The sequence below is a fragment of the Giraffa tippelskirchi genome, chromosome 11 (genome assembly GCF_054371585.1).
Source record: "Giraffa tippelskirchi isolate mGirTip1 chromosome 11, T2T-mGirTip1v1.2.pri, whole genome shotgun sequence".
Taxonomy (NCBI): Eukaryota; Metazoa; Chordata; class Mammalia; order Artiodactyla; family Giraffidae; genus Giraffa; species Giraffa tippelskirchi.
In genome coordinates this window covers 110238980-110266571 of record NC_137285.1, presented here as the reverse complement: position 1 = coordinate 110266571, position 27592 = coordinate 110238980, and the positions used below count along the sequence as shown (strand labels likewise).

General features: G+C 45.1%; 1 protein-coding gene across 8 annotated transcripts in view; it reads right to left on the bottom strand.

The window, feature by feature from the left end:
* The window catches only part of PLEKHA7 (pleckstrin homology domain containing A7), a 220232-nt gene that overhangs the window by 51572 nt on the left and 141068 nt on the right, over nucleotides 1-27592 (bottom strand). For all 8 annotated transcript variants that reach the window (XM_081541487.1, XM_081541488.1, XM_081541486.1 and 5 more), the window contains 5 exons: nucleotides 25914-26025; nucleotides 24836-24940; nucleotides 22208-22280; nucleotides 20693-20793; nucleotides 14920-15083 (listed from right to left, as the gene is read on the bottom strand). In XM_081541487.1, the coding sequence (XP_081397613.1) occupies nucleotides 14920-15083; nucleotides 20693-20793; nucleotides 22208-22280; nucleotides 24836-24940; nucleotides 25914-26025 (555 nt within the window). The remainder of the gene's footprint in view (nucleotides 1-14919; nucleotides 15084-20692; nucleotides 20794-22207; nucleotides 22281-24835; nucleotides 24941-25913; nucleotides 26026-27592) is intronic.

Sequence of the window (27592 nt, the reverse complement as noted above, 5' to 3'; positions counted from 1 at the left end):
CAATTGGCAGGTGGATTCTTGAACACTGCACCACTTGGGAAGCCCCATGTACTCATAACTTTTCCATGAAAGCCCAAAGCTTTTGGGGGGAAAGGATAAGCTTCTTTGGACTTCCTCTATCCATCACTAGGAGACATCTTTCCCCCATCTCCCACCCCTTCTGCTAACAGAGTTTGACTTTTCATTTGGGGATCACCCTACCCCACTCTCAGTACTTGTAGTTTAGGTCCTGCTGACTCTAGCCCCTTTCAATCTGAGGCTCCAAGTCTCAGTGACTGGCTCACAGGCTGACATGTCACCCAATCCAGGCCAATCAGAGCTAGTTCTGGGGCTTTGGCTGGAGCTGGTCTTGGGCTGCTACAACTACATAGGAAACAGCTATCTGAGAATGAGGCTTCCCAGGTGGTGCTATTGGTAAAGGGTGCCTGCCAATGCAGGAGATGTTAAGAGACATGAGTTCGATCCCTGGATCGGGAAGATCCCCGTGGAAGAGCACATGGCAATCCACTCCAGTATTCTTGCCTGGAGATTCCACAGACAGAGGAACCTGGAGGCCTACAGTCCATAGGGAAGCAGAGTCAGACACAACTGAAGCGACTTAGCACACACGCATCTGAGAATGAAAGCAGACGGGGAGAAATAGAATCTTAAAGACTTGTCCTGAACTCCTAGATTAACCATACCTAAATCAGATATACCCTTGGACTTTTTGGCTGTACATCAATAAATTGTTTCTCACTTAAGCTAATCTGAGTTTGGGCTCTGTTACTCATAGTAAAAGGAGTCCTATTACATCTTTTTATATTGACATATTTAGATGGTGACTTTTAAGAACCTTTCCATTCCTAAAGTCCGGTGGGTCTATAAGCTCTAGCAGAAGAAACATGCGAAATATTCAGGGGCCCACACTTTTAAGAAAAAGTAATCCTTTTTCTTTTTTTGGCTGTGCCAGGAGGCTTTGTAGGATCTTAGTTCCCTGACCAGGGATTGAACCCGAGCCTTCAGCAGTGAAAGCATGGAGTCCTATCCATTGGACAGCCAGGGAATTTTCAGAAAAAGTAAATCTTACTCCAAGTTTTTAAAGGGACAACTCTGTTCTACAAAGTACACTTTATAAATTTTAACTTTGTCTTTCTTTTCGCACCTTGTCATAAAAGCCATGCAGTGAAACAAATATGCACCTAAATGGAAGACACTAGAACTGAAGGGAAAAGAGAGTTTCTCCAATTGACAGATGAATGCATAAAGATGTGGTACACATATACAATGCAATACTACTCAGCCATTAAAAAGAATGAAATAATGCCATTTGCAATAACATGGATGGACCTAGAGATAATCATACTAAGTGAAGTAGCTCAAAAACAGAAAGACAAATACCACATGATATCACTTAATGTGGAATCTAAAGTATGACACAAAGGAATCTGTCTATGAAACAGACCCACAGACACAGAACAGACTTATGGTTGTGGGGGTGGGGAGTGGCAAGAGGGAAGGGTGGGATGGATTGGGAGTTTGGGATTAGCAGATGCAAACTATTACACTATTACATATAGAATGGATAAACAGTGAGGTCCTACTGAATAGCATAGGGGGTTATATACAGGAACCTCTAATAAACCATAATTGAAAAGATTATGAAAAAGAATATGTATATATATATATATATATATGTATGTGTATATATATATGTATGTGTATATATATGTGTGTATACATATATACACACATACATATACACATATACACATATACACCACTTCAGTATTCTTGCCTTGAGAACCCCATGAACAGTGTGAAAAGGCAAAAAGATAGGACACTGAAAGATGAACTATCCAGGTCAGTAGGTGCCCAATATACTAATGGAGATCAGTGGAGAAATAACTCCAGAAAGAATGATGGGATGGAGCCAAAGCAAAAACGATACCCAACTGTGGATTTGACTGGTGACAGACACAAAGTCCGATGCTGTAAAGAGCAATATTGCATAGGAACCTGGAATGTTAGGTCCATGAATCAAGGCAAATTGGAAGTGGTCAAACAGGAGATGGCAAGAGTGAACGTCGACATTCTAGGAATCAGCAAACTAAGATGGACTGGAATGGGTGAATTTAACTCAGATGACCATTATATCTACTACTGTGGGCAAGAATCCCTTAGAAGAAATGGAGTAGCCATCATGGTCAACAAAAGAGTCTGAAATGCAGTACTTGGATGCAATCTCAAAAATGACAGAATGATCTCTGTTCATTCCCAAGGCAAACCATTCAATATCACGGTAATCCAAGTCTATGTCCCAACCAGTAATGCCGAAGAAGCTGAAGTTGAACGATTCTATGAAGACCTACAAGACCTTTTAGAACTAACACCCAAAAAAGATGTCCTTTTCATTATAGGGAACTGGAATGCAAAAGTAGGAAGTCAAGAAACACCTGGCGTAACAGGCAAGTTTGGCCTTGGAGTACAGAATGAGGCAGGGCAAAGGCTAATAGAGTTTTGCCACGAGAATGCACTCGTAATAGCAAACATGCTATTCCAACAACACAAGAGAAGACTCTACACGTGGACATCACCAGATGGTCAACACCAAAATCAGATTGATTATATTCTTTGCAGCCAAAGATGGAGAAGCTCTGTACAGTCAGCAAAAACAAGACTGGGAGCAGACTGTGGCTCGGATCATGAACTGCTTATTGCCAAATTCAGACTTAAATTGAAGAAAGTAGGGAAAACCACTAGACCATTCAGGTATGACCTAGATCAAATCCCTTATGAGTATAACATGGAAGTGACAAATAGATTTAAGGGTCTAGACCTGATAGACAGAGTGCCTGATGAACTATGGACAGAGGTTCGTGACATTGTACAGGAGACAGGGATCAAGAAAATCCCCATGGAAAAGAAATGCAAAAAAGCAAAATGGCTGTCTGAGGAGGCCTTACAGATAGCTTGGAAGAGAAGAGAAGTGAAAAGCAAAGGAGAAAAGGAAAGATATTCCCATCTGAATGCAGAGTTCCAAAGATTAGCAAGGAGAGATAAGAAAGCCTTCCTCAGCGATCAGTGCAAAGAAATAGAGGAAAACAACAGAATGGGAAAGACTAGAGATCTCTTCAAGAAAATTAGAGATACCAAAGGAACATTTCATGCAAAGATGGGCTCGATAAAGGACAGAAATGGTATGGACCTAACAGAAGCAGAAGATATTAAGAAGAGGTGGCAAGAATACACAGAAAAACTGTACAAAAAAGATCTTCACGACCCAGATAATCACGATGGTGTGATCACTCACCTAGAGCCAGACATCCTGGAATGTGAAGTCAAGTGGGCCTTAGAAAGCATCACTACGAACAAAGCTAGTGGAGGTGATGGAATTCCAGTTGAGCTATTTCAAATCCTCAAAGGTGATGCTGTGAAAGTGCTGCACTCAATATGCCAGCAAAATTGGAAAACTCAGCAGTGGCCACAGGACTGGAAGAGGTCAGTCTTCGTTCCAATCCCAAAGAAAGGCAATGCCAAAGAATGCTCAAACTACTGCACAACTGCACTCATCTCACATGCTAGTAAAGTAATGCTCAAAATTCTCCAAGCCAGGCTTCAGCAGTACGTGAACCGTGAACTTCCAGATGTTCAAGCTGGTTTTAGAAAAGGCAGAGGAACCAGAGATCAAATTGCCAATATCCGCTGGATCATCGAAAAAGCAAGAGAGTTCCAGAAAAACATCTATTTCTGCTTTATTGACTATGCCAAAGCCTTTGACTGTGTGAATCACAATAAACTGTGGAAAATTCTGAAAGAGATGGGAATACCAGACCATCTGACCTGTCTCTTGAGAAACCTGTATGCAGGTCAGGAAGCAACAGTTAGAACTGGACATGGAACAACAGATTGGTTCCAAATAGGAAAAGGAGTCCGTCAAGGCTGTAATTGTCACCCTGCTTATTTAACTTATATGCAGAGTACATCATGAGAAATGCCGGGCTGGAAGAAACACAAGCTGGAATCAAGATTGCCGGGAGAAATATCAATAACCTCAGATATGCGGATGACACCACCCTTATGGCAGAAAGTGAAGAAGAACTAAAGAGCCTCTTGATGAAGGTGAAAGAGGAGAGTGAAAAAGTTGGCTTAAAGCTCAACGTTCAGAAAACTAAGATCATGGCATCTGGTCCCATCACTTCATGGGAAATAGATGGGGAAACAGTGGAAACAGTGTCAGACTTTATTTTTTTCGGCTCCAAAATCACTGCTGATGGTGATTGCAGCCATGAAATTAAAAGACGCTTACTCCTTGGAAGGAAGGTTATGGCCAACCTAGATAGCATATTTAAAAGCAGAGACATTACTTTGCCAACAAAAGTCCGTCTAGTCAAGGCTATGGTTTTTCCAGTGGTCATGTATGGATGTGAGAGTTGGATGGTGAAGAAAGCTGAGCGCCGAAGAATTGATGCTTTTGAACTGTGGTGTTGGAGAAGACTCTTGAGAGCCCCTTGGACTGCAAGGAGATCCAATCAATCCATCCTAAAAGAGATCAATCCTGGGTGTTCATTGGAAGGACTGATGTTGAAGCTGAAACTCCAGTACTTTGGGCACCTCATGCGAAGGTTTGACTCATTGGAAAAGACCATAATGCTGGGTAGGATTGGGGGCGGGAGGAGAAGAGGACGACAGAGGATGAGATGGTTGGATGGCATCACCGACTCGATGGACATGGGTTTGGGTAGACTCCGGGAGTTGGTGATGGACAGAGAGGCCTGGCGTGCTGCAATTCATGGGGTCGCAAAGAGTCGGACACGACTGAGCAACTGAACTGAACTGATACATATATAAAACTGAATAACTTTCCTATACAGCAGAAATTAACACAACATTATAACTCAACTATACTTCAATAAAATAAACTTTAAATTAAAAAGAAGAGGATTTCTTCAACTTCAGAACCCAGGGGTTATGGGCACAATGTCTTAGCCCAACCAACTGTAATGAGGATTTTTCTTTCAACCTCCATGTCTTTAATGAGAACCTACACATTCCCACTGAGGCGCGCACTTAGGGATAGAGTATAGAAAATAGCCTCTGCTACCAGAGCCAGACAACCCTAAAGCCTGATTTAATCACAGTGACCACATTTAACACTGTTTTCTTGCTGCTGCTGCTGCTAAGTTGCTTCAGTCGTGTCCGACTCTGTGCGACCCCATAGACGGCAGCCCACCAGGCTCCGCCGTCCCTGGGATTCTCCAGGCAAGAATACTGGAGTGGGTTGCCATTTCCTTCTCCAGTGCATGAAAGGGAAAAGTGAAAGTGAAGTCGCTCAGTCATGTCTGACTCTTAGCAACCCCATGGACTGTAGCCTACCAGTCTCTTGAGCTGATTCCAAATCATGGAGTTTGCCAGTCTTTTCTAACCTTGGAGTTAACTTATAACTATAAATCTTAATCCTTACAGTCTGTGTATATATATGAGTGTACACATCCCAACACATGCCAATACGTCCTAAAAATAAAGTTGACTGAGAAAGATACAACTTTTTTCTCAGATTGACACCAGCATTTACTCCAAAACAAACCCTAACAGGGTGCCTAAAAGAATGGGAGTCTGCTTGCCACCCAGCCCTAAGACTTGGGGTTATGAACAACAGCTCCTATTTCCATAGCTGTTGGGCCTTACCCAAGATAAGATAGATGCCTTTGTGTCCAAAATGTTAAGACTATGGCTACAGGCAAAAAAGGTGAAGGGAATGTTCCCGACTCCCCCACCTTACCTGACTTAAACATTTAACTTACTATGTTACAGGATTTAAGGCAAAAGTGTTTTTTGGTCTTCTCCCTGTCTCTTTGAATTCCCTGCAATGTAACACATGACCTCTCAAATCAGGAGACCTGTCACACAATACATCTGCAGTGCTCAATTTAGCACAGTGGTGGGGAAAGAAGAGGAAGTACCCCTTGGCTGTCAGTGACCATGTCATTCAGAGAAGAGGCCATGCACAGCATTGATGTTCAGCTAGGATGACAACAGCCCTTCCTGTGCAGGTCATTACTATTGATGTGAGCACCTGGTATCACTGACTATTTAAAAACCCAAGGAATTCCTGACATTTGGTGATCATTGTGGCCACATGTGTCACTTTCCAATCATGACAAACCCAGAGTGCACAGGATTAGTGCCAGTCAGACCTGGATTCAATAGCTGGCTCCACCCCATAGGAGCTGAGTGATCTTGGGCAACTCCCTGATCTCTCTGGTCTCAGGTTCCTCATCTGCAAAATGGGGACAACAACCCCTACATCCTTGGGTTCTTATGAGGAATAAAGGAGACAATGCACAGAAAGGGCACCGCACTGGGTCTGGTACCTAAAGTGCATGTGTTAGTTGCTCAGTCATGTCTGACTCTGCAACCCCATGGAATGCATCCTGCCAGGCTCCTCTGCCATGGAATGGAATTCTCCAGGCAAGAATACTGGAGTGGGTTGCCATTCCTTCTCCAAGGGATCTTCCTGTCACAGGGATCAAATTCGGGCTTCCCACTTTACAGGCAGATTCTTTAGTGTCTGAGCCACCAGGGAAGCATTTAGCACATCATCAAATACAAATGTACTAGCTTCCAACATCTTTTCCTTCCTTGCCCCCATTTTTTCAAAGTGGCAATGTACCCAACAAACTCACATTTCCTAACCTCCCTTGTAGCTGAGGGTGATCATGTAACATAAATCTGGCCAATAAGATGTGTGCAGAAATTGTTGGATGGGTCTTCCAGGAAAGCCTTTAAAAGAAAGAACACTTACCTGGCTTAGCTAACCTTTCCCTTCTTCCCGCCTAAAACTTAGACTGGAATGCAAGGTGACAAAAATGAGGATGAAAGACACCTGTCAAAATCTGGGTAGAAAGTGAGAAAGAGCCCAGGTCCCTGACAGTATCATGGAGCTACTATATGAGCCAGAACTAACTAACTAGATTCCTGTTAGTGAGCAAACTAAAACCCAATTTGATTACTCTGCTCTAAGTTGAGCTGTTCTATCACTGGCAACCAAACGGAGTGCCTGATACAAGGGGCTGAGCCCTGCCCCATTCATTTTCAGCACATGATGGCAATGCTTTATGTCTGCTTAGAGAAAATCCTTGTTTTCCCCTGCAAGTGGGAAGAACACAAATCTCAGGCTGAGGATACTTCTAGCTTATTCCTGTCCTTCATAAGAACTTGGAAGTTAACAGATCATACCAAGCAGTTGACACTGATTATTATTTTATTCTGCCTCCAAACCCTTAATTTCACCAGGAAATAAGGAATAATATTTACTTCTATCTTAATGTTACACAGATACTTTACACAAACCAGAAATCTCATGTGAAGACCTGAGTGAGAAAAGGAACCACACACAGCTTGTAGGGACTTAGCTAGATCTCAGTCCTGTTAGCAGACACAGCCCTCTATCACAGTCCCACTGGAGGATCCCTCCCTTCTCACCATACCTAAATAACCAAACTAACAGCTCAGGAACAAGGGTCAGGCCACTGACATCCTTGGAGTGTTTGGTCTGAACGTCAGGTGGCAGAAGTTCCTGTCCGGCTACTGAATAGCACAGGGAACTCTGCTCAATGTCATATGGCAGCCTGGAAGGGAGGGGAGTTTGGGGGAGAATGGATACATGTATATGTATGGCTGAGTCCCTTCACAGTTCACCTGAAACTATCACAACAATGTTAATCAGCTATACCCCAATACAAAATAAAAAAGTTTAAAGTTTTGGAAAAAAAAAAAAATTCTGTCCTGGAAAACCAGCTCAGCCTGCGTTGACAGATGCCAAGTCCTGAGCACTGACCCCAAGGCTCAGGAGGACAGTGGGCTTGAAAGCTGAAACCCAGCCTGTGCAGTCCATAGCCTTGTATAAAAGGCTGAAGCAAATGGGTCCAGAGTCTCTAGGAAGCCCGCAGGCAGGCTTGCTCACTTGAATTAGTTCCTAAATTTGATGAAGGAAACGTCTGGAGAAAAATGGGAGACAAGAGTTGATTTCTTCTTTTCCCAGACTTAACCAGGGCAGTTCCCCTGGGGTGGGGGAAGATAGCTGGCTACCTTTCAGGCTCTGCTCTAAATAAACAATAGGTGGATCTGTCCTCCCCCAGAGAAGAGTGAGGCTGAAGGACAAACGAACCACCACACTGCCAAGCTCAGGCCATCACTCCTCTCAGCAGTGGCTACTGGCAAAGTCCCTCGTAAAGTTTTAAGGACCTGACAAACCAGACAAAGAAGAAAGGAAAGATGCATAATGGTTGCCAGGTCTCCTCACTTTGTCCATTTCTGCCTGGAGAATCCTTCCCTCTTCCTCTCCCTGGGTGAGTAACGCTCAATTACCACAGCCCAACCTGAGCCAGCCTGGAGTTCTGGCACACACCGAGCTCACTCACTTTCAGTCTCGCTATGGCAGTTCCAGTCTGGGTCACTTATTTTTTGTGGCCAATGCTTGGCTGTTTTATGCTGGGTCCTACTGTGTGCCAGGAACCCAGCACAGACCATCTCTAACCCCTAGAGCAATCTTGCAAGGTCAGTACTGTCAAGCCCAGAGAGGCTGAGGGCACTCACGTGAGCACCAGATTACTGAAAATAAATTGTCTCTCCTGAAGGATAGGGATTACATACTAACTTACTAACTGCAAAACCCCGAGCTAAAGGACTTTAAATATTATCTCTTCTTATCATCGCACAAAGCTAGAAATATTATTCTTTCATTATAGGTAATGAACATGAAGCTCAGAGTGGTTAAGCAACTTGCCCTGGATCATGTAACCAGTGACATGCAAGTCGCTCAGTTATGTCCGACTCTTTGTGACCCCATGGACTATAGCCTGCCAGGTTCCTCTGTCCATGGAATTCTCAAGGCAAGAATACTGGAGTGGGTAGCCGTTCCCTTCTCCAGCGGATCTTCCCAACCTTAAGATCGAACCCGGTCTCGCACATTGCAGGTGGATTCTTTACTGTCTGAGCCACCAGGGAAGTCCAGCCAGTGAAATAAGCAGGACTCAAATTCCATCTGATCCAACTTGTAAGCCCTGTACTGGGGTTGAAGGCATGTCTTTAAGTTACTTCTGTCAAGGGTCCAAGGAGCTTGTCCAACCTCAGGTGTTGTTCCGTCACACTGTAACCAAAGAGGTCAGGGTCTGAAAGGCCAAAGATTCCATTCTCTGAAGAGAGTGGAGAGAGCCAGAAACGTGTGGGCCACTTCTGAGCAGACTGAGTCCCCACAACCAATCCCACAACAGTGCTCAGACTGCTCTCAGACACCCCAGGTCCCTATCTGAACATCTCTCAAGGAGAAGTTCCATTCATCAAGCTAACCACTCACCTGTCCAGCCAGCCAAACATCCATGCACTGTCCTTTAACTGACTATTTACTATGTGCCAGGCACTATTCTCACTTTTAAGGAACTTACAGTCTAGCGGGGGTGACAAAGAGAAAGCAGGCCAACATAACTTTAGCATGAAAGTTCTATGCATGCGGAACGACACAGTGCTATAAGCAGAAGCATCTAACATACTGAGAGTCAAAGAAGAAAGAAATACAAGTAAGCTAGGATCTGAAGAACGTGCTGAGTGGTCCTAGTAAGGGTGAGGGCCAGGGGAGCGGATGAGCAAGGCCTAGAGGACCTACAGGGAACAGACCCAGCCAGGGATTGAAAGCCATACTAAGGAGATTGGATTTTACTCTAACGGTGACTGGACTATAAGCTCCCTCAGTTCCATGACAGGACTATAGTTACACTGAGACCACACAGTTATGTAGAGACCAGACAGGTTGAGAGGCTGAAAAAAAAGAGGTAAGTTGCCTTCCGATAGGCCCTCCTATCTGAACTGCTTGTCAGTTTTGTGAACTGTAACAACAAGCTGACCTCCTTGCTTAGTACTTTAGCTTGTTGGAGAGGATAAGACATCCTTAGATAAGAGGGGGAAAAAAGGCAGTTCAATGGAGGAACTTGGAAGATAGATTTGAAGGAGGCTGTAGAGAATGAAAAACCAGAATCCAAAATCTGGCAAGTGGAAGAACATGGAAATAAGGGAGAAGAAATTATGGACAGAAGAAGGGAGACGGTGGGCTCTGGCCACGATGCTCAGTGTCCCTGACGGGGAAGGAGTGGGGGCTGGAGAATACTTGTCCATCAAGAGACCCTGAAGCCTGTAGGGAACAAGAGGACAGTGGAAGGAAGTCCAGCAAGGGTGCTCAGCTCCCTCTGGGGTTAGAGGAACAATGTAGGAAGAGGCTGGAGGAGGAGACAGTGGGGGGCAGGCTGAGGGATGGTCCTGCAGGAAGCCTGGGTTGCTGAACCACAGCTCACACTGCTAGGGGATGGGCACATCCTGGAGAGGAGGAGAGCATGACGTGCCCAGAGGAGATTCATTGTCATATAATTCAGAGGATTAACAATGAAACTGGATGGGTGCAAAAAAAAAAAAAAAAAGAATGACGCTGTTAAAACCTATGGGAGCTAGCATGTTGGATATGGAGTATCAACTATGTCTTAGCCAACATGCCAAGTAAGCACTTTACACATTCATTTCATTTTTACAAAAACCTGATGAACTAGAAAAATTTCTTTAAAAAGCATACCTAAATTGCACAAGTGACACAGCTAGAAAGTAGTAGTAGAGCTGCGTTTAAACTCTGGCCTATCCGACTTCAGAGACTAAACCCTAGGAGGAGATAGTGCTTAAGGCAAAAGAAATCGATATAGTAGGAAGTGGCTTGGATATTGGTTGCTTGCACATCATTTATCACATCCCATCAAGTCATTTCTCCTTCCTTTGTCCACAGCCCTAACGTCGCTTGGGAATCCACCCCTACCTCACTTTCGGTCCCCACGGTCAGGTTCTCAGAAGTGAAGCATGTATCTCAGGCCTGTGTCAATCAGCACATGCACTCCTTGGCCACGGTATGTGACTTGGGGAATCAGTGTGACTTAAGCCAGTCTGATCAGAAGAGATCTCAGAGGTTTTGGGTAAGATTCTGGCTCTTTCTTACTGGACTTAACTCAGATGACCTAAGTCTGGGGTTACTGCAGCCATCTAGCCACTAGATCCCAAATCTGCCAGGGACCTCTACACAGAGTTCAGGAATGAATCCAGCCCAGTGGGGAGAGAGATGACTTGTAATGCTACTGTCTGAGCCTTGAACACAGCTGATTTCTAAAGCTATAGTTATCCTGAACTTTTCAGTGATGTGGACCAATAAACTCCTCCCCTTTTAAGATAAATTTGCATTTTGTTACCTGTAACAAGAAGCCCTACCGTACCACATTCATAAAGAAAGAATAAGAATAGAACCATTTGGGTGAGAATCAAGGAGGGAGAGAAGGAAAAGCTACGGTTGGGACTGCCCACGGAACAGAGCTGGAGGTTTCCAGAGCAGATCACCAACGTGGAGGAGAGGCAAGATGTAGTCTTACATGATGAATACGTCTCACTAACTAAATGTCTGAACATCTTATTCTAGAAAAATAGAACATTTAATAAGTCTGAATTCCCTTGGCTGACAATTTCATCTCTCAGAAAATTAAGAGGGAATGCTACTCTGGTTTTACTGAGTCAGAAAGTAGAACAAGTTTTGTTTTGTTTATGTTTTTTTAAACAGGGAAGAAACCTTGGGCAAAGATGATTATGGGACTTCAAGAGTTTATTAAGAGCATAGCAAGAACACATTTTAAAAGTTCAGAAAAAAGCCAGAGATAATAAAATGGCCTGAGATCTGGAAGGCAGCCCAGTGGAGAAAGGGAAGGAGCCTCTCTGAAACCAAAATCTGAGAGTTAATTACAAAATCCTCTGGTAGGAAAAAGTAAAAAAAAAAAAAATCCTAATCTTAGCTAGCAAATTCATCCTAAAGAGTTCAAGGCAGACATCACTTACAATCACAGCACTTTTTCCTGTTAAGCCTGATCTCATTCTCAAGTTATCTTTGACCCAGTGCCCAAGTCAGGCACAAGACAACTGGGCAAAGCTGGGACACAAGAATGAACCTGACATTGCTGGTGGAAACAAACCAATGTAACAACAAAGGGAGCACTCAGAGCTCCCACTATGAGAAATGCATCAAGCGCAAATCCAGTGGAAGGGGCCCACATGAATGACCGCAAAAACGGTAAAGTCTAGAAGGAACTGAGGTTTGTCTATTTAAAACAAAGCAAAATAAAACAAAACTTTCCATTTTCAAAGAATTAAAATAAAGGAGAGGAGTACTTTAAAAAAAAATACAAGACATAGGTATCTCTGCTTGGGAAGATGACCACAGCACAAATAAAGTTGAATTCTTCAACTTCTGAATTTAGTTCCATATCTTCATCAAGGTGAGTGACCTTACCATGAACAATCTTGGTTCAGAGAGACTGAAAGACCAAGATGGCAAGGAAGATGGGGAAAGCCCAGTTGTCAGAACCCCAGGGCCCTAAGAGAACTCAAAGATGGGCTCTAGAAACCTCTCAGACCATCTCTGAGGAATCCAAGAGAACAGGGAAAATGCAAGAATATTACAGACTGACAAACAGTATCTTGGCTTTGAAAAGAGGGGAAAGCAGATTCTCCTAAATAACACAACTGAGAGCCTATAACCAACCTCTGCAAGAGGCCAAGCAGCATTCCCAACTGGGCAGATCTCAACACATGGAGGAAAGGAAGCATCGAAGAAAAGTAAGGAACTCACTAGGAAATGCAGAGAATAGGTACCAGCAATTCACTGCGGAGGAATACAAGTGATCAATAAATATAAGAGATCCCCACCATCATGAAAACACACATTAAAATAAACAGATACCACTTATCTACACAGCAGCTCAGCAAAAATGAAAAAGACTGATAATATCAACTGTTGGCAAAGATGTGGAGAAACGAGCACTCTCACTAGTGGAACATATTAATACAACTTACTTTAAAGGACAGTTTGGTGGTATTGATTACAATTTAAAATGCACTGTATATCGACGCAACAATCTGAAAGCCTCACACGTGCAGAGGCTTGTACAAAGTTTTTCATTACACAACCGTGCTATAAAAGAGAACACAAAATAAACTAAACAACATGTGGCATATGCTTAACTACACTATGGTACATTTACATTATGAAATACCATACAATAGTCAAAAATAAAGTCTGCCCATATATACTGATACAGAATGATTTTCAAGATCAGTATCATTCATGCTATTAAAAAAAGCACAAAAAAATGCTCTATATTTCTATAAGAGCATATATGCATATAAATGAATAGAAAATAGTTTAAAGAGATCCCTGTTAATCTGGTAACAGAGGTAATGCTGGGAAGGTGACTAAGGATATTTTTCTTCACTTTTTGTATTTTTTAACAAGAAGAATGTCTTATTGCATGTGTGTGGCATGGGAGAAGACTTCCCTCATGGTCCAGTGGCTGAAACTCTGCATTCCCAATGCAGGGACCCAGGTTTGATGCAAGTAGGGATTCACATGAAGCAACTAAAGATTCCATGTACCACAACTAAGACTCAGCACAACCAAAATAAATAGTTTTTGATGAACAACAAAATGACCAACAAAGACAAGGAAGCAGTGAGCTTCAGGGATCAGCATGTGCACCAGGAGTAAGTCGTGTCAAACCTGCCCATTTCCTTCTCCTGGGATGAAGGTGGAAATGTCGGTGTCACTGAACAGAGTGCCTGCAGGCTAATGGCACAGACTTTCCATTCATTATCATGCACACAACAGAAAAATTCAGGTTGGATGACACTGCTAGGAAGAGAGGCAAACCTGACTGAATACTTAGAGGTAAGAGTCACTGAGTCAGGGCCCACGGGGTAACTTCCAGGACAGTCTTTGTTCTTGTCCTGTCCAACATATTTATCCATTCTTTCAATTTCTCACTTACTCACTCAACAGATATTTGAGAGCGTACTGTGTGTCAGGTGTGCAGAAGATTCAAAGATGATACCCCTTGAAGCCTAGGATACTGAAAAGTAGACGGAAAAAACCCAGCACGACAAATGCTCAACTTAGGTGCTATGGAAACTCCAAGGGCAGAACCTGACCCCTACCTGGAATCTTGAGGGATGCTCCTAATTACATCAAAGACCTGTTAGTCTCAGGAAAGAGAGTATGAAGCTAGGAAGTACCACTAACACCCCAAATCGCATAAAACTGAGTTGGAAAAGGTGGACAAAATAAAACCACTCATTTGCAGTCACTGAGAATCCGGTCTTTAGGTTGCTGAAGGACACCACTCTTACGAGGCCTAAGAGACCTTTGTCAAAGAGGCCTCCAAACAGAGCAAGATGTCCAGTGAAGAAGGGGGCTCACATCAGGTGAGCACTGGCTAAAGGCACTGACTTTTCTAGAGCTACCCGACCTCCAAGCAACTGACTTCACTCATGTTCATCGTCTGTGCGCTCTCAGGAAATCACCCACAGTCAACAGACTCAGGAACCTCCAAATCCCCGATGGTACCCTGGTTGGCCCATTTGAGGGAAGGGGCAGCTGACAGACAGTGCCCATGTCAGATCCCAACAACAAGGTGGTGGGCTGCTGGTGGCATGTTTCCAGTTTCAAGATCTTTCTTGCTTGTAGGCTCCCTCCTCCCCAGACGTTGCCCCAAGGTTGTCCTTTCAACCCCACACAAGAGGAGAAAGACTGAGAAACACATGACCAGGTTCCAAGGCTGGGCATCCCAGCCTTTTCAATCATTTCACCCTTCCAGCCCTTCCCGTTTCTCTGTTTAATGAGGACAGTGGCCTCAATAATTCCCAGGGGACCTCTCAGCTCTGCCAGCAGTACCTGTAAGCATTCTCCTCTAGGAAGAAGTCACCATTTAAAATTCCAAGAGAGGGCAATGCTTAATAGGAGTGAGTGGATGGTGGAATCTGGGTCCCCCTCCCGCATACGCAGCACTCTGGCAGGGACCCTCCATGGGGACTGACCTCTTCAGTGACGATCGAGACAGCACCTGTGCAGCCTGGTTCATGGCCCGGACCCAAGCATTCATGTCCTCCTGCGTGTCAGCACTGAAGTAGTAGGTCCTCATGCCCGACTGCTCAGCCTGAGAGCTATTATAGATGAGAGCCCGCATCCCAGTGTGCACAGCCTGGAGACAGAAAACAGAGACCCAGGTCAGAGAGGTTAGTGTACGTTTCATTTCTAGGAGCAAAAACCGAGAGATGCTCCAGCCCAGTTCTCCCCTCTTCCAGACTAAATGCCCATGCACCACCCAGCTGATTTCCACACGTGAAAGAAAAGGGCTGGGTTCCCCTTCCTTGACACAGCCAGGCCCAGCAACAGCTGTGTCTGCTCCCCACAGAGAAAGCCCTGCAGCTGTATCTGTTTCCTACTTATCTTACTCCCACTTATGGAAGGGCACACAGTCAATTCAAGGTTTATGTGAGAAAGAGATTTAAAAAAAAAAACAAAACCTCATTCCAAAGAAGCAGACTCTCGGGAATCCCTGTCTCTGTTCTTCTGAAGCACCTGATGACTGGAATTGATTAAAAACAGCTGCTCAACAGCAGATAGTTTGGTGCACATATTCACTGGGCTTCCCTGCTTGGCATGAAATGTGATGTGTGCCCATCAAGGAAGCCGCTCTTCTGGCCCTCCAAAGAGGTACTACGAAGTTTGACTAAGCAGTCTAACACCTGACTGGGGATGCTGGCACACCTACTATGTGTCAGGAAGCCTCAAGGTGCTCTCACATGTTTTATAGGTAGAGGGAACGACCCCTGAAAAGCAACTGGGATGGACCGTGAAGAGGTAACACTAGTTTTCCCCCTTGGGTTCTGATAAGCAGGGCCTTTTAAATTTGCAAGGAAAAAGCTCATCAAATCCACAGAGCAAGATGATGCAGAAAGAGAAAGATTTATGGAGTGTCTTCTCTGTATCTCTTGGGTACCTCCATGACTTTAATCTCATTTTAATCCCAATAGCCTTGAAAGGTAGGAACATTCAGAATCCCTTTTATAGATATGGCAAGTAAAGCTCTGAGAAGTAACTTTCCTAGATTTCCACGCCTAGACACAGATTCTTCACGGCACTTATTACAAGGCATTGTTTATTTTACACTCTTGTTTATCATCTCTCTCTTCCTCGCAGAATATAAACTTGATGAGAGCAGGGATTCTGTCTATTTTGTTCACTACTGTATCCCCAGGAACAGTGCCTGGCACATAGTTGGTGCCCAATAAATATTTTTTTGATTGACTGAAAAGCTGGAGCCAGGATTCTAGACACTCACCTAGGAATGTCTATCTAGACATTCCAGACATGTCCATATCCAGACATGTCACCTAGGGTCTATCCAGAAATGAGTCTGATACAGCTCACTGATCTGATAACCTGGATCCACAATGACAGGCAGATACCATGCAAGGGCCAGTCAGAGAAAGCAAAATGAGAGAAGTGGAAACATGTCTAGAAAATGACATGTTTCTGAAATCACCAGTGGTCATGGATAAAATCTCAGACATGAACTGTAAGCATTCATTTCTCCTCTCACACTCCTAACATCCATGTCCAAAAATGATATTAAATACAAGTCTGCTTGTGACACTTAAAGATCTGAATCCATCCAGCCCAGTGCCAAAGGAGTCCAGGCAAACCCGGCTTGCAGCTAAGGGTTCCTACAGTGGCCAGAGCAAATCTGATTTCCTTTCTTGCACATATAAGGACTCACTATTCTAGGAAGGATTCCTCCTTTTCAGCAAGGTGGAGATGTGGCAATAAGAAGAGAACTAGAAGGGGCTTATTCATGTCTTACTGTCAACTGGCAGAAATTCTTGGAAAAGCTCCCTTGGACGTAAGATCTTTGATACCCCCTTCCCAGACTTTCTGCCCAGCCACAGAGGGTTCTGGGGCAGGCATCTGCTTGAGTAGTTAGTGGAATTCATTGAACCATCACTGACTTATAGAGGACTAAACATGAAATACAAGTAAGCTGAACTGACCTTAACTTGGGAAGTATAAGGAGTGTCACTGACCACAATTCCTACTACAAATGACAGCTTCACATGATCTGTTTAAAGAATATGACTAGCTCCATCTACCCTGACAAAGCTAGATGATGGCTAGTTTCCCTGGAGAAAGCTCTGGATGGGTAATCAACCATTTATAGGGCAGCGATACCAGAGCTGCAGATTTTCAAATAAAAGTACCGAACCCATCCAGAGGACTTAGGGAAGGCTTCCTGGAGAAGGTGGCCCCTGAACACCTAAAAGACAAGTAACAGTTCAGAAAGGGCATTCGAGGTTGTGACTGAAGCTCAAGCAAAGGCCTATGGCAAGAAATGGAGGAAAGGCATAAGAAGAAAGTGGGCTAAAACGTGGCTAGAGAGATAAGCCAGACCTTCTAAACCAAGATTGGGCTCTATCCTGAAGGCAATGGGGAGCCACAGAAGGGTATACAGTGGGAGCATTCTTGAACAGACGTGCAACTGAGGAACAGTGTGGAGGACAGACTGAAGGCTACAGAGGAGTTCGAGGGCTGAAGCAATGATGGCCAACACTCACTGAAAGTGAAAGTGAAGTCGCTCAGTCGTGTCCGACTCTTTGCAACCCCGTGGACTGTAGCCTACCAGGATCCTCCGTCCATGGGATTCTCCAGGCAAGAATACTGGAGTGGGTTGCCATTTCCTTCTCCAGAGGATCTTCCCGACCCAGGGATCGAACCTGGGTCTCCCACATTGCAGGCAGACACTTTAACCTCTGAGCCACCAGGGAAGCCCTACACTCACTGAATGCTCACCATGTGCAATGCATCATTCCAGTGCCTAGTAAGTTAGTTACCATGGGGTGGCGGGGGGGGGTGTGGGTGATGGCAGGCTAGACAGAATAGTGACAGTGGTAGGGGAGAGATGGATTTCAAAGATACAGAAAGCACAAAATTGAAATGGGAGAAGAGAGCAGCTCCTTCCTGTTCTCTTCTTATCCTGTTAATCCCCAGGCTCATGCGGACAAAGGCAAGGACTGTGTCCTTTCACTGCTGTATCCCTAGCATCTATCTCCTGCCAAGTAGAACAACAGAGCACAAGAGAAGTTTGCTGAGTATACATAAGTAAAACACCATGACACTTTGCTGGCCTTCAGCCAGAATCTAAAGCAGAGAGTCTTAACTTTTTTCTGGCATCTTTTTGATGACTTGGTGAATTCTATGAACTCTTCCTAGAAGGTGTTTTCGTGCACAAATAAGATAAAGGAAATATACTATATTGAAATACAGTTACCAAAATATTTTTAAATGTTGCAATATAGTGATATAGGTGCTTCCTTAATCATGTATCACATAACAAGTCTAGTGGCAGATGTAATAATTATTGTAATTTCGAAGTGGTGAAGAGCATAAACATTATTTCAAGATATCTGCAACAACTATAATGTGATATGAAAAAAATCTCTGGTTTCTACTGGTGACCAAAGGCATGGGTGCTGCCAATACCTACTGTTGTCTGCTTTCTCAATCAAAGGAGATGTTATGCATTAAAATAGGAAAGACATGATTTACCCGTGGACACTAAGGTTTAAAAAAGAAAGATATGATTTACCTACTGACACTTATGGGTCTGTAGGCCTCAGGTAAGCAGCCTTTAGTCTTGAGGGAGGGAGAACAGCTCAAAGGGAAGCAGTAAAGATGCTTTCCCCCTCTGGCTGCGTGGGGATGTTTTCAGCCCCAGACCTTGGATCTGCGGGGCCAAGCTTGCTCAGAGGTGACCAGCAGGCCAAGGGAGGCTGTGCCTCCAGTAGGCGCTCTGTGGGGAGATGTCCCAGGTGAGCCAGCAGAACACAAGGCCCGCTGGTGGCGGGGAGGGGTGGGAGGTGGGGGAACAATGGCACCTAAAGGCCACGGAGAGCCCTGCTGGCTCATCCCGCAGACCCAGCGGAGCCTCAGGGCGCATCCAGCACCCCGCCTCCCTGACAACGCCTAGGGGCTGCCAGGCTGGGAGTGCAGTTAGAGAAGACAGACAAGAGAGGAACACATAACCCTCCAGGCTCTGCCTATCTACCACTGCAGATACTCTGAACAATCTCAGGCAAGGTGTCCTAGCAACAGTCAGAGAATTGCAGTTCTGGAAACTGAGAAATGACATCAGAGGCAAGCATAAGGCCCAGGACACAAAACACTGCACACTCCTCGGTAGCCCAAGAACGTGGACCCTGAACTGCCCCAGGCCCACCCTTATGTCCCTGAAAGAATGACACTGCAACCCAAAGGGAAGGCACCTCTTCCACACTCAGGAAACCACAGTCCTTTCTAGAAAACCAGCTGAACATCACCAGTGCTGCCCATAGTAGCTTTTCTTTCCTCTCAGACCCTGAAGACCCCAATCAGCTCCCAAAACGGGCATGCCTTCTGTCTCCCAGACAAAATAGGGAACACTGTTGGTGAAGTCTTATTTCTTTTAAAAAGGAGAGAATGTGACAGCACATAAAAGATGTTTTCCTCGAATATATTTTTCACACCTCCCAATGAAGTGTTAGGATGAAATGTATATATAGTTATTATAATCTGTTACTTTGAAGATATTCCAAATGCTGTCCCCCACCAGCACCAAATCATATATAACAGCGTTATCCCAATTGTTTGCCCAGTAGCAACACTCAATCCTAGAAAGGAAGGTTTTCTAAGGAAGGCGTTCGGCTGCAAAAGACTAGTCTGAAACCCAGGGAACAAAACGTTTTCAGAGCCAACAATGAGCAGGAGAGGCTCTGAGCTATTTAATAGGTCACTATTACTAAAATAACAAGAAGCGTTCATTGAGACATCTCCCACCTCCTGCAATGGGTGTCCAGGTGACCAGAGTAAGATGGGGAGAAAAGCAGAGAAGAAGAGAGAAAAACTGTCTTCCCTCCCTGCACTGCACATGGAAGAGCACAGAGTTTTCGGGTGGGGATCTACCTCCACCATCTTCCACCTCTGGGACTGTGCTAAGCTTCTTCAGCTCTCCGATCCTTGTTCTCCTAATCTATAAAATGAAGCTAATCATACTAACCCCCCAGGCTCCCCACAAGCATCAAACGAGCTAATGTGGATAACAGTAGTTCTCAGTCACAAAAGGTTTTACAGGAATAAGGCAATACCACATCACGCAACATGAAGCAAAGGAGAATCCAGGATCTTCAACCCACAGCAACGCTGGAGTCACTGGAGATAGCAACGGTGGGTAAGAAAGCAGGAGACCCTGTTTTGTTTTGTTTTGTTTTTCTGAGACCCTGTCGCAGAAATAGTAGTGACAGGAAGAGAGAGGTCTAAATACTTAAGCAAGGCTGAGGGTCTCAAAAGCTCTGACACAAATAAAAGCACTTGTGATGGGATATTATTCTTGCTTAAAGAACTTATAACTTTGTTAACATGAATATGAAACACTCAACGTCTTAACTTCTTCCCCCCCACCGCTCCCAAAGAAAACAACTGTTTCTGTGAAGCCATTTCTGGGAACACAATGTATCTTAGGGGCTTTTCAGGTGGCCCAATGGTAAAGAAGCCACCTACCAAAGCAGGAGACGCGGGTTTGATCCCTAGGTCAGGGAGATCCCTTGGAGAAGGAAATGGTAACCTACTCCAGTATTCTTACCTGGAAAATCCCATGGACAGAGGAGCCTGGCAGGCTACAGTCCATGAGCTAACAGAGGAGCTGGACACGACTCAGCAACTAAACAATTACAATATTTCTTAGGACGGCATTGCTGCACTAAAGGAGAGGGACAGTACCTTAAAGGAATACTTGCGACTTATGCGATCCTCAGGGGCCACCGGTGAGATCACGTAGCTGGGCAGAGGGATGCTCCCAAGGACCACTTCTTCTCGGCTGTCTTTGAATGGAAGAACACATCAGGATAACCTCCTGTGGCACCCTCCTTAGGATGGTCCATCCCACAACCCTAGTTCAGTGCTCCTTCTCTCTCCCAGGATGACTGCAACCATGGATCATCCATTCAGCTGCTCTGGGGACCACTGTGCGTGCTAGTGCTGAAGCGACACGGGTGAGTCAGACAGGGCCCTCTCCCTGAGGGTGGGGACACACGTGTAAACACACTCGGTCCCACCTGCTAACTCCTGAAATACAGCAGCACACCATGTGCTGTGGGAACACACAGCCAGGAGGGGCACACAGCCTGGAGAAGTGAAGACGGCTTTGGAAGGTGATATTTAAAGTTTTGTGAAGGATGGGGAAGGGATTCTGGGTGTACACACCTCATGGGCAAAGTTAGAGCAGGTGGGAAATATCATACTTTCTACAGCTATTCTCTTCCTCCCCTAAACCATCTTCGTTACCAGAGGTAACTTCCTAATGACAAGTTAGTCCCTCTGCTCTCCCACACAAGGCACTTGCTGACTGTTCACGGGATACCGAAGGAAACCCGACTTCTTCTGTCTAGAGTCACAGCCCTTTTGCATTTTGGCCCTTACCCATCTCCTGAGCCTTATCTCCTAGTGTGTGTTCTGTGCAAGACTCACTCTAGCCCTGAAGGTCTATCATTCCACCTTCTTCTGCTTCTAGAACTTAAGTCAAGCTGTTTCTTCTGCGTGAACGCCCATCTTCCCCCAAACATGGGCAAAGCTCTACCCATCCTAAAAAGCCCAACTCATATCCTATGTCTTCTAAGGAGCCTGCGCAAGTTCTCTACAATGGAATTAACTTCTTGCTTCCCTTGTACTGCCTAAGCACTTTGGATGCCTTCCAAAGCATCTGTCACAGCCTAGTCTTCTCTTATAATTAGGCTATCTCTTCCTCCATATTTTGAGCCTTACTTCCTTCTCACCTTTGCACAGCCCCTAACTCTATGCACTGGGGCTTCACAAATATTCATACGGCCAATTTTATTCACCAGCTGCTCATCCAATAACAGGGGATAAATCCAGATAATAGGTTACAAAAGATAATGCTTCACCTATACTTCTCATCCCTCCAGATTGCATCAAAGGTGTGCCTATGGCTCAAGTGGGGCAGAAGCTGGAAAAACTCCAGATCTTGAGACCCTAAGTAGAAGGCAAACCAGATTCTATTATTTTTAACTTGACAAATGGCACTTCCAGTGCTGGGACTGATAAAAATGAAGTCACCAACCATCCACATATGTAAAAGTGAACACTTTGGCAGGTTAACAGGTTATTAATTAGCTCGGGCCACTGGTCCAAACACTGGATTTGAGAAGACCACCTTTTGTATCATCTCACCACCCCCTCGGGCACAAAGAGCCCTTGGTGGCCTGAACCTCAGCTCACCTTTATAGTAAAACAAGCAATAATCAGCAAGCACAAACCACCTCCTTTTCCACAGCCTCATCCCAGAACTGTCCTGCAAAGCAAAGAAAACTAGTCAGGGCAATATCTGAGCATACTGCTCCCCCTCCTTAGTTATGTACAACCTGATTCTGGAACCAAGGTTTGCCCATATTCACGCTTTCTTTTCATAAACTAATAAATTTTTATTGCATAGCCTTTCTTTGAATAGGACATTAAAATTTAAATCCAGTGATGGTTTATCCCCAGGAAGTTCTGTTTCCTGTAAACAGTCTAATATATCATAAGCATCCTACTTTTAGAAAGGAAGATATGAATTCAAAAATAGTTCTCCCAGTAAGAAAGAAATCAGTTTTTAACAAAAAGTTATTTATTCATTCATTCATTTATTCAATATGCTATAAAATATCTTCATTTGTACTGATTAGAAAATTGATTTAGCATAGCACGGGGAACTCTACTCAATACTCTGTAATGGCTATATGGGAAAAGAATTTAAAACAAAAGAGTGGATATATGTATAACTGATTCACTTTGCTGTACATCTGAAACCAACACAACATTATAAATCAACTGTACTCCAATAAAAATTAAAAAAAGAAAGAAAATTGATTTACATAGTATGGGACAAAGAATTTAAGTTAGCTAATTAATCAGTGAGGCAAAATTCTCATTTGACTAAGTTATCTACCGTAAGGGACTGGTTATGCTGTGTTTTCCTTCCGTTCAACAGAAAAAGACTTGGATTTTCTTGGATTACGAGCCCATTTGTCTCGTAACAAGACTCTGCCTCTACTAATCTAAAATGTAAATCATTACATTTATTTAAAAAAAAATTTTAGGTGACTATGAAAACATTTTAAATATGGCTAGGGTAGGAAAATAGTAGTTTTAGGGGTCATTTTTCCCCCAAACCTAGGAAAATTCCAGTCACTTTTAGCTATTTAAATTGTCTTCCTTCTGCGAAACTTTTTGACAGGCTTAAATTTTTAAAAATTTTTATCCATTCTCCATTTACTTAAGTGTTAAAAACTTGCTAAGCTCCTATATTTCTTGGTTTTATCTTCTGCATTAACTAGCTGACCTCTAAAGTCTTGGCATATGATATTTACTTTGTTTGAAGAGCTCTTCTCCACCTTTATATATCTGCTTCAAATGTCACTTTCTCCAGGAAGCCTTTCAGGACTCCCCCAAGCACAGTGATACTTTTTCTACTGTGTATCCACAGCATCTACACAGACCTTACAGCTACAGCACAGCCCAGGGCCCCAGGGGCCTGGGCAAGGGGGTGTCTGCTGGGGAGAAGGATTATCTATAATCCCTTCCATCTCCCTCCACATTTCAAAGGAGCCTTTTGTTTAACGGGGACAGGGACGCAAATGGAAAAAGTCAGAGGGTGACCCAGGTAAGAAAAGAGAATGAGAACAGACCTGTGAGGGAAGAGGGTCTCATTAAAAGAGGATGGTGCCAGGGGAGTATTGGCCAGAAGAGGCTGGGCAGTATTGGCCAGAAGAGGCTGGGGAGCTGTGCGAGCTGCCGTGGGGAACAGAACTAGGGGAGAGGGATTTCAAGGGGACATTTAGGAATTTCTTCTGTGTGTTGTACAAGTTAACACCCATCTCTGTCTTCCCATAAAGCCTTGAGTGAAAATATACATCACTGCTCTCAGAATTTGTGTTCATCTGGATAATATGCTACGTGGGAGTCCGTGCTGGGTGATGACATGACCCATGAGAGGTGTCCCCTACAGACCATGACAGGAGGTCCTCAAGTGCAGGAACCACACGTTACTCATCCCTTTGTCTTTGCAGTGAGAACACTTAGAACATGGCAGGCATTTGGTGGGTGAGTGGGGGAATGGATGGATGGATGGCAAGAAGGGAAGGAAGAAGACAGAAGGAACATATTCTCTGACCCTGGGACCTCACAGCCTATCCAAGGCCAGAGGACCAGAGGCAGAATAACTGGTGGTAAAGACAGAGATGAAGGATGGACTATGGGGGGACACAGAGCTGACAGGGTTTCCTGACTGAACAGATGTGGAAGCAGGAGAAGCTGGTGATGGTGCTGAGGCTCCTAAACCAAGTGCCTGGGAGAAGGATGGCACCACCACCATGACCCAGGAAAAGCAGGCTGGGGGAAAAAGACAGGTAGGGGGCTGAGGAGACAGTGAGTTGAGTTTGGCCGATTTGAAATCTGAGGTGCTAGGAAGCTAGATATGTGTGCTAGACAGGAGAAAAGGAAAACATGGGATTTTTCAGGCAAATGATAACAAAGGCTCTTTAACATCAGGATGGCAAGTGCTGGCAGGGGATTGTGGCAGTAAAGCTGGATGCAGGCTGATCCACCCACACTTGGGTCCGAGTCCCAGGACAGCCAGTAGTACCAAGAACCAAAGCGGTGAAGTGGGTTTGGGGAAGGAAACTGCAGCCAGAGTAGACAGTCCACTTACAAACATGAAGAGCAAATCACTTAGCATGATCGGTAGAATCTACTGGCCTCGGACAGACTCAGGAACAAAAATCTTATTATGAGCCCGTTCCCAGCTCCCGGGGGTCAGAGGAAGGAAGGAAATCAGCAAGAACCACCCTCCCTCCTCAGTCTCCTCACCTGCTTGTGTAGCCAGCCCCTCACCACCACTGGAACGTTGGGGTTCCTCCGAATGGCCTGGTCCCTCTTCCCAAAGCTGTGGACTTTATTGCTGGACTTAATGATCTAGGAAAGAGCAGACTCAGTCTCTAGCAGCTGGGATGATTTGGGGAAGCCCGCAAAGCACATGCATGATAGGAGAGCCATAGGCTCCCTGTGCCTTCATCTGCACAGCACCATCCTCTGATCAAAAGAACAGCAAGATGACCGAGAATGGGTGGGCGTGTGGCCACAGCATCCTAATTAAAAGGGGAGTCCAAGAGCTAGCAAGCTTCCTGTCTGGGTCACAGAGAAAACAAATGTAAAGGGATTTTTCAATAAACTTCTACCAGCAGCTGCTGGCCCCAACATGTCCTGTGGCTTTCTGAAACAATGATACTTTTTGGTGACAGTATTTACTAATTTCCAGGTATTTACCCCCCCTTTCTGGTTCCGTCCTCAGTGCTCTCCCTTCTCTACAATGCTGGTTCTCTTCCCTGCTCCTCAGTCAGTGCTTCCACAGCTTGGGCACAGACCTCTGGGACCTCTGTCACAAATTTTACCATGCGGTCTCCAAGACACATGTGAACAGAGGTGTGGCCTTCCCAAGACATGCCAGAGAAATGAAGAACATGGCCAAGGCCCTAGATGTCAGTCCTGGTTCTGCCAGGGTTATGTGACATAACCCCAACTGGCCTCAATTTCCTGATCTCTCATTTGGGGACAATACTTATTACGTGTCTCCTTCACAAAACTATGGTGGAACTGCTGTACTTAAAATGGATAACCAACAAGAATCTGTTGTATAGCACATGGAACTCTGCTCAATGTTATGTGGCAGCCTGGATGCGAGTGGGGTTTGGGGGAGAATGGATACATGCATATGTAAGGCTGAATCCCTTCATTGTTCACCTGAAACTATCACATTATAATCAGCTAAACCCCAATACAAAATAGAGTTGAAAAACACTATGGTGAAGGTCAAATGGGTTTTTGGCTACAAAGGGACTTGGCAAAATACAGAAGAGGGGAAGGCAAGGGCGAGTGGCCAAGAGCTCACCTTGGGGCCAGGCTTGGCCTCCACGGTGGAAGTAGTCCCTGCCGTGGACGTTTCACTGACCATGCTGGACGGTCTTTGGTTTCTCTCTTGCTTCGACATATGTGGATTTGGTCTGTGGAAAGACAGAAGAGAATCCAGTGAATAAGTGGCCAGGCTGCAATGGGAAGTGGAGTCTGAGGTTTACTTCAGGTTAGAACTGGTTGCTGCTGCTGCTGCTGCTGCTAAGTCGCGTCAGTCGTGTCCGACTCTGTGCGACCCCATAGACGGCAGCCCACCAGGCTCCTCTGTCCCTGGGATTCTCCAGGCAAGAGTACTGGAGTGGGTTGCCATTTCCTTCTCCAGGGCATGAAAGTGAAAGTGAAAGTGGAGTCGCTCAGTCGTGTCCGACTCAGTGACCCCATGGACTGCAGCCCGCCAGGCTCCTCCGTTCATGGGATTTTCCAGGCAAGAGTACTGGATAGAACTGGTTAATGGACATTAAACAACCCAAGACAGATCTTCTGGACACCACCTAACTCCAGACTGCAGTCAGAGGGTCACGATGTCCAGCCTACACATGCGCTTCTAGGAATCAAGAGCATGGACTGGTGGGCAGGGTCCACAGCCTGACACCTCACCAAGGGGCCAAGTCACTGCTGCCTGCTGTCGCAAGGCCCCTTCATTTCCTCTTACTCGGGTGTAAGATGGGCACACACGGTTACACCACCACTCTTCACAGCCAGAGCAATCCACACTCCTTACACACATACACACACCTCCATTTCCCTGGCTCCCAAAAAGAGCTGCATATAATTAGTAACAAGAAATCACTCGCTCACACCCACACCCCCAGATACACAGAGAGAATCGCTTACATAAATGCCAGTGGGGCTTGCCTCCCAAAATAGACTACTCAACACAGAGTCCTATTCTAGGAACACTCCATTAGCCCCAAAATAGAGCCATTGGTGATATTAACCCCTTGTGCCATGATATTAACCCCATGTGCAGGAAGAAGTGAGGCATGCCTGGGTCCCCAGTGCGGATGCCCCTGATGTGTCCCCATCAGCACCCAGCAACATCACACTTCCCACCAAGAGGGTTACACTTCCCACTTGCCCTGAGAAGGCTGGTACCCTGGGAGCATCGTGTATAACGCTTAAGAGGTATCATAGAGAACCCTTCTCACCTGCCTCTACAGAGCCCCAGCATTTGCCAGACTCTTTCAAAGCAGCAGCAGCAGCAGAAAATGATTCCACACAATCCAGTCCCTATCCTTGAGCAGCTCAACGCTTGATTCCCAGACCCTGCTAACTCCAGGATCTGTAAGCCTTCCTCAAAGTCTAAGTGCCAGCATTCTCTGGCTGGGTGCCTGCTGCTCCAATGGGTGACAGGATCCAGACAGCTGCAGTAAACTGAGGCCTTTTGCCAGAGGAGTAGAGAAACTGATTTGGAGGCCTGGGCCAGGGCCCTGAGGAGATGGAGCTGGAGGATCCAGGTGAGACACAGCCGAGGAAGACGCGTTCTGGATGTCCGCTCACCAGGATCACTTTTACAGAGGTGCCAGGAGGGAAAAATCCCAGTTTCCACTTTGGAGCTATGCTGCTTCCTTCAAAACCATGGCTACTCAAAGGACAGTGATCCTTGCCAGGCCCCAAAACAGAGCCCCAAAACCCTGCATCATCAGAAAGTCCTTTGCA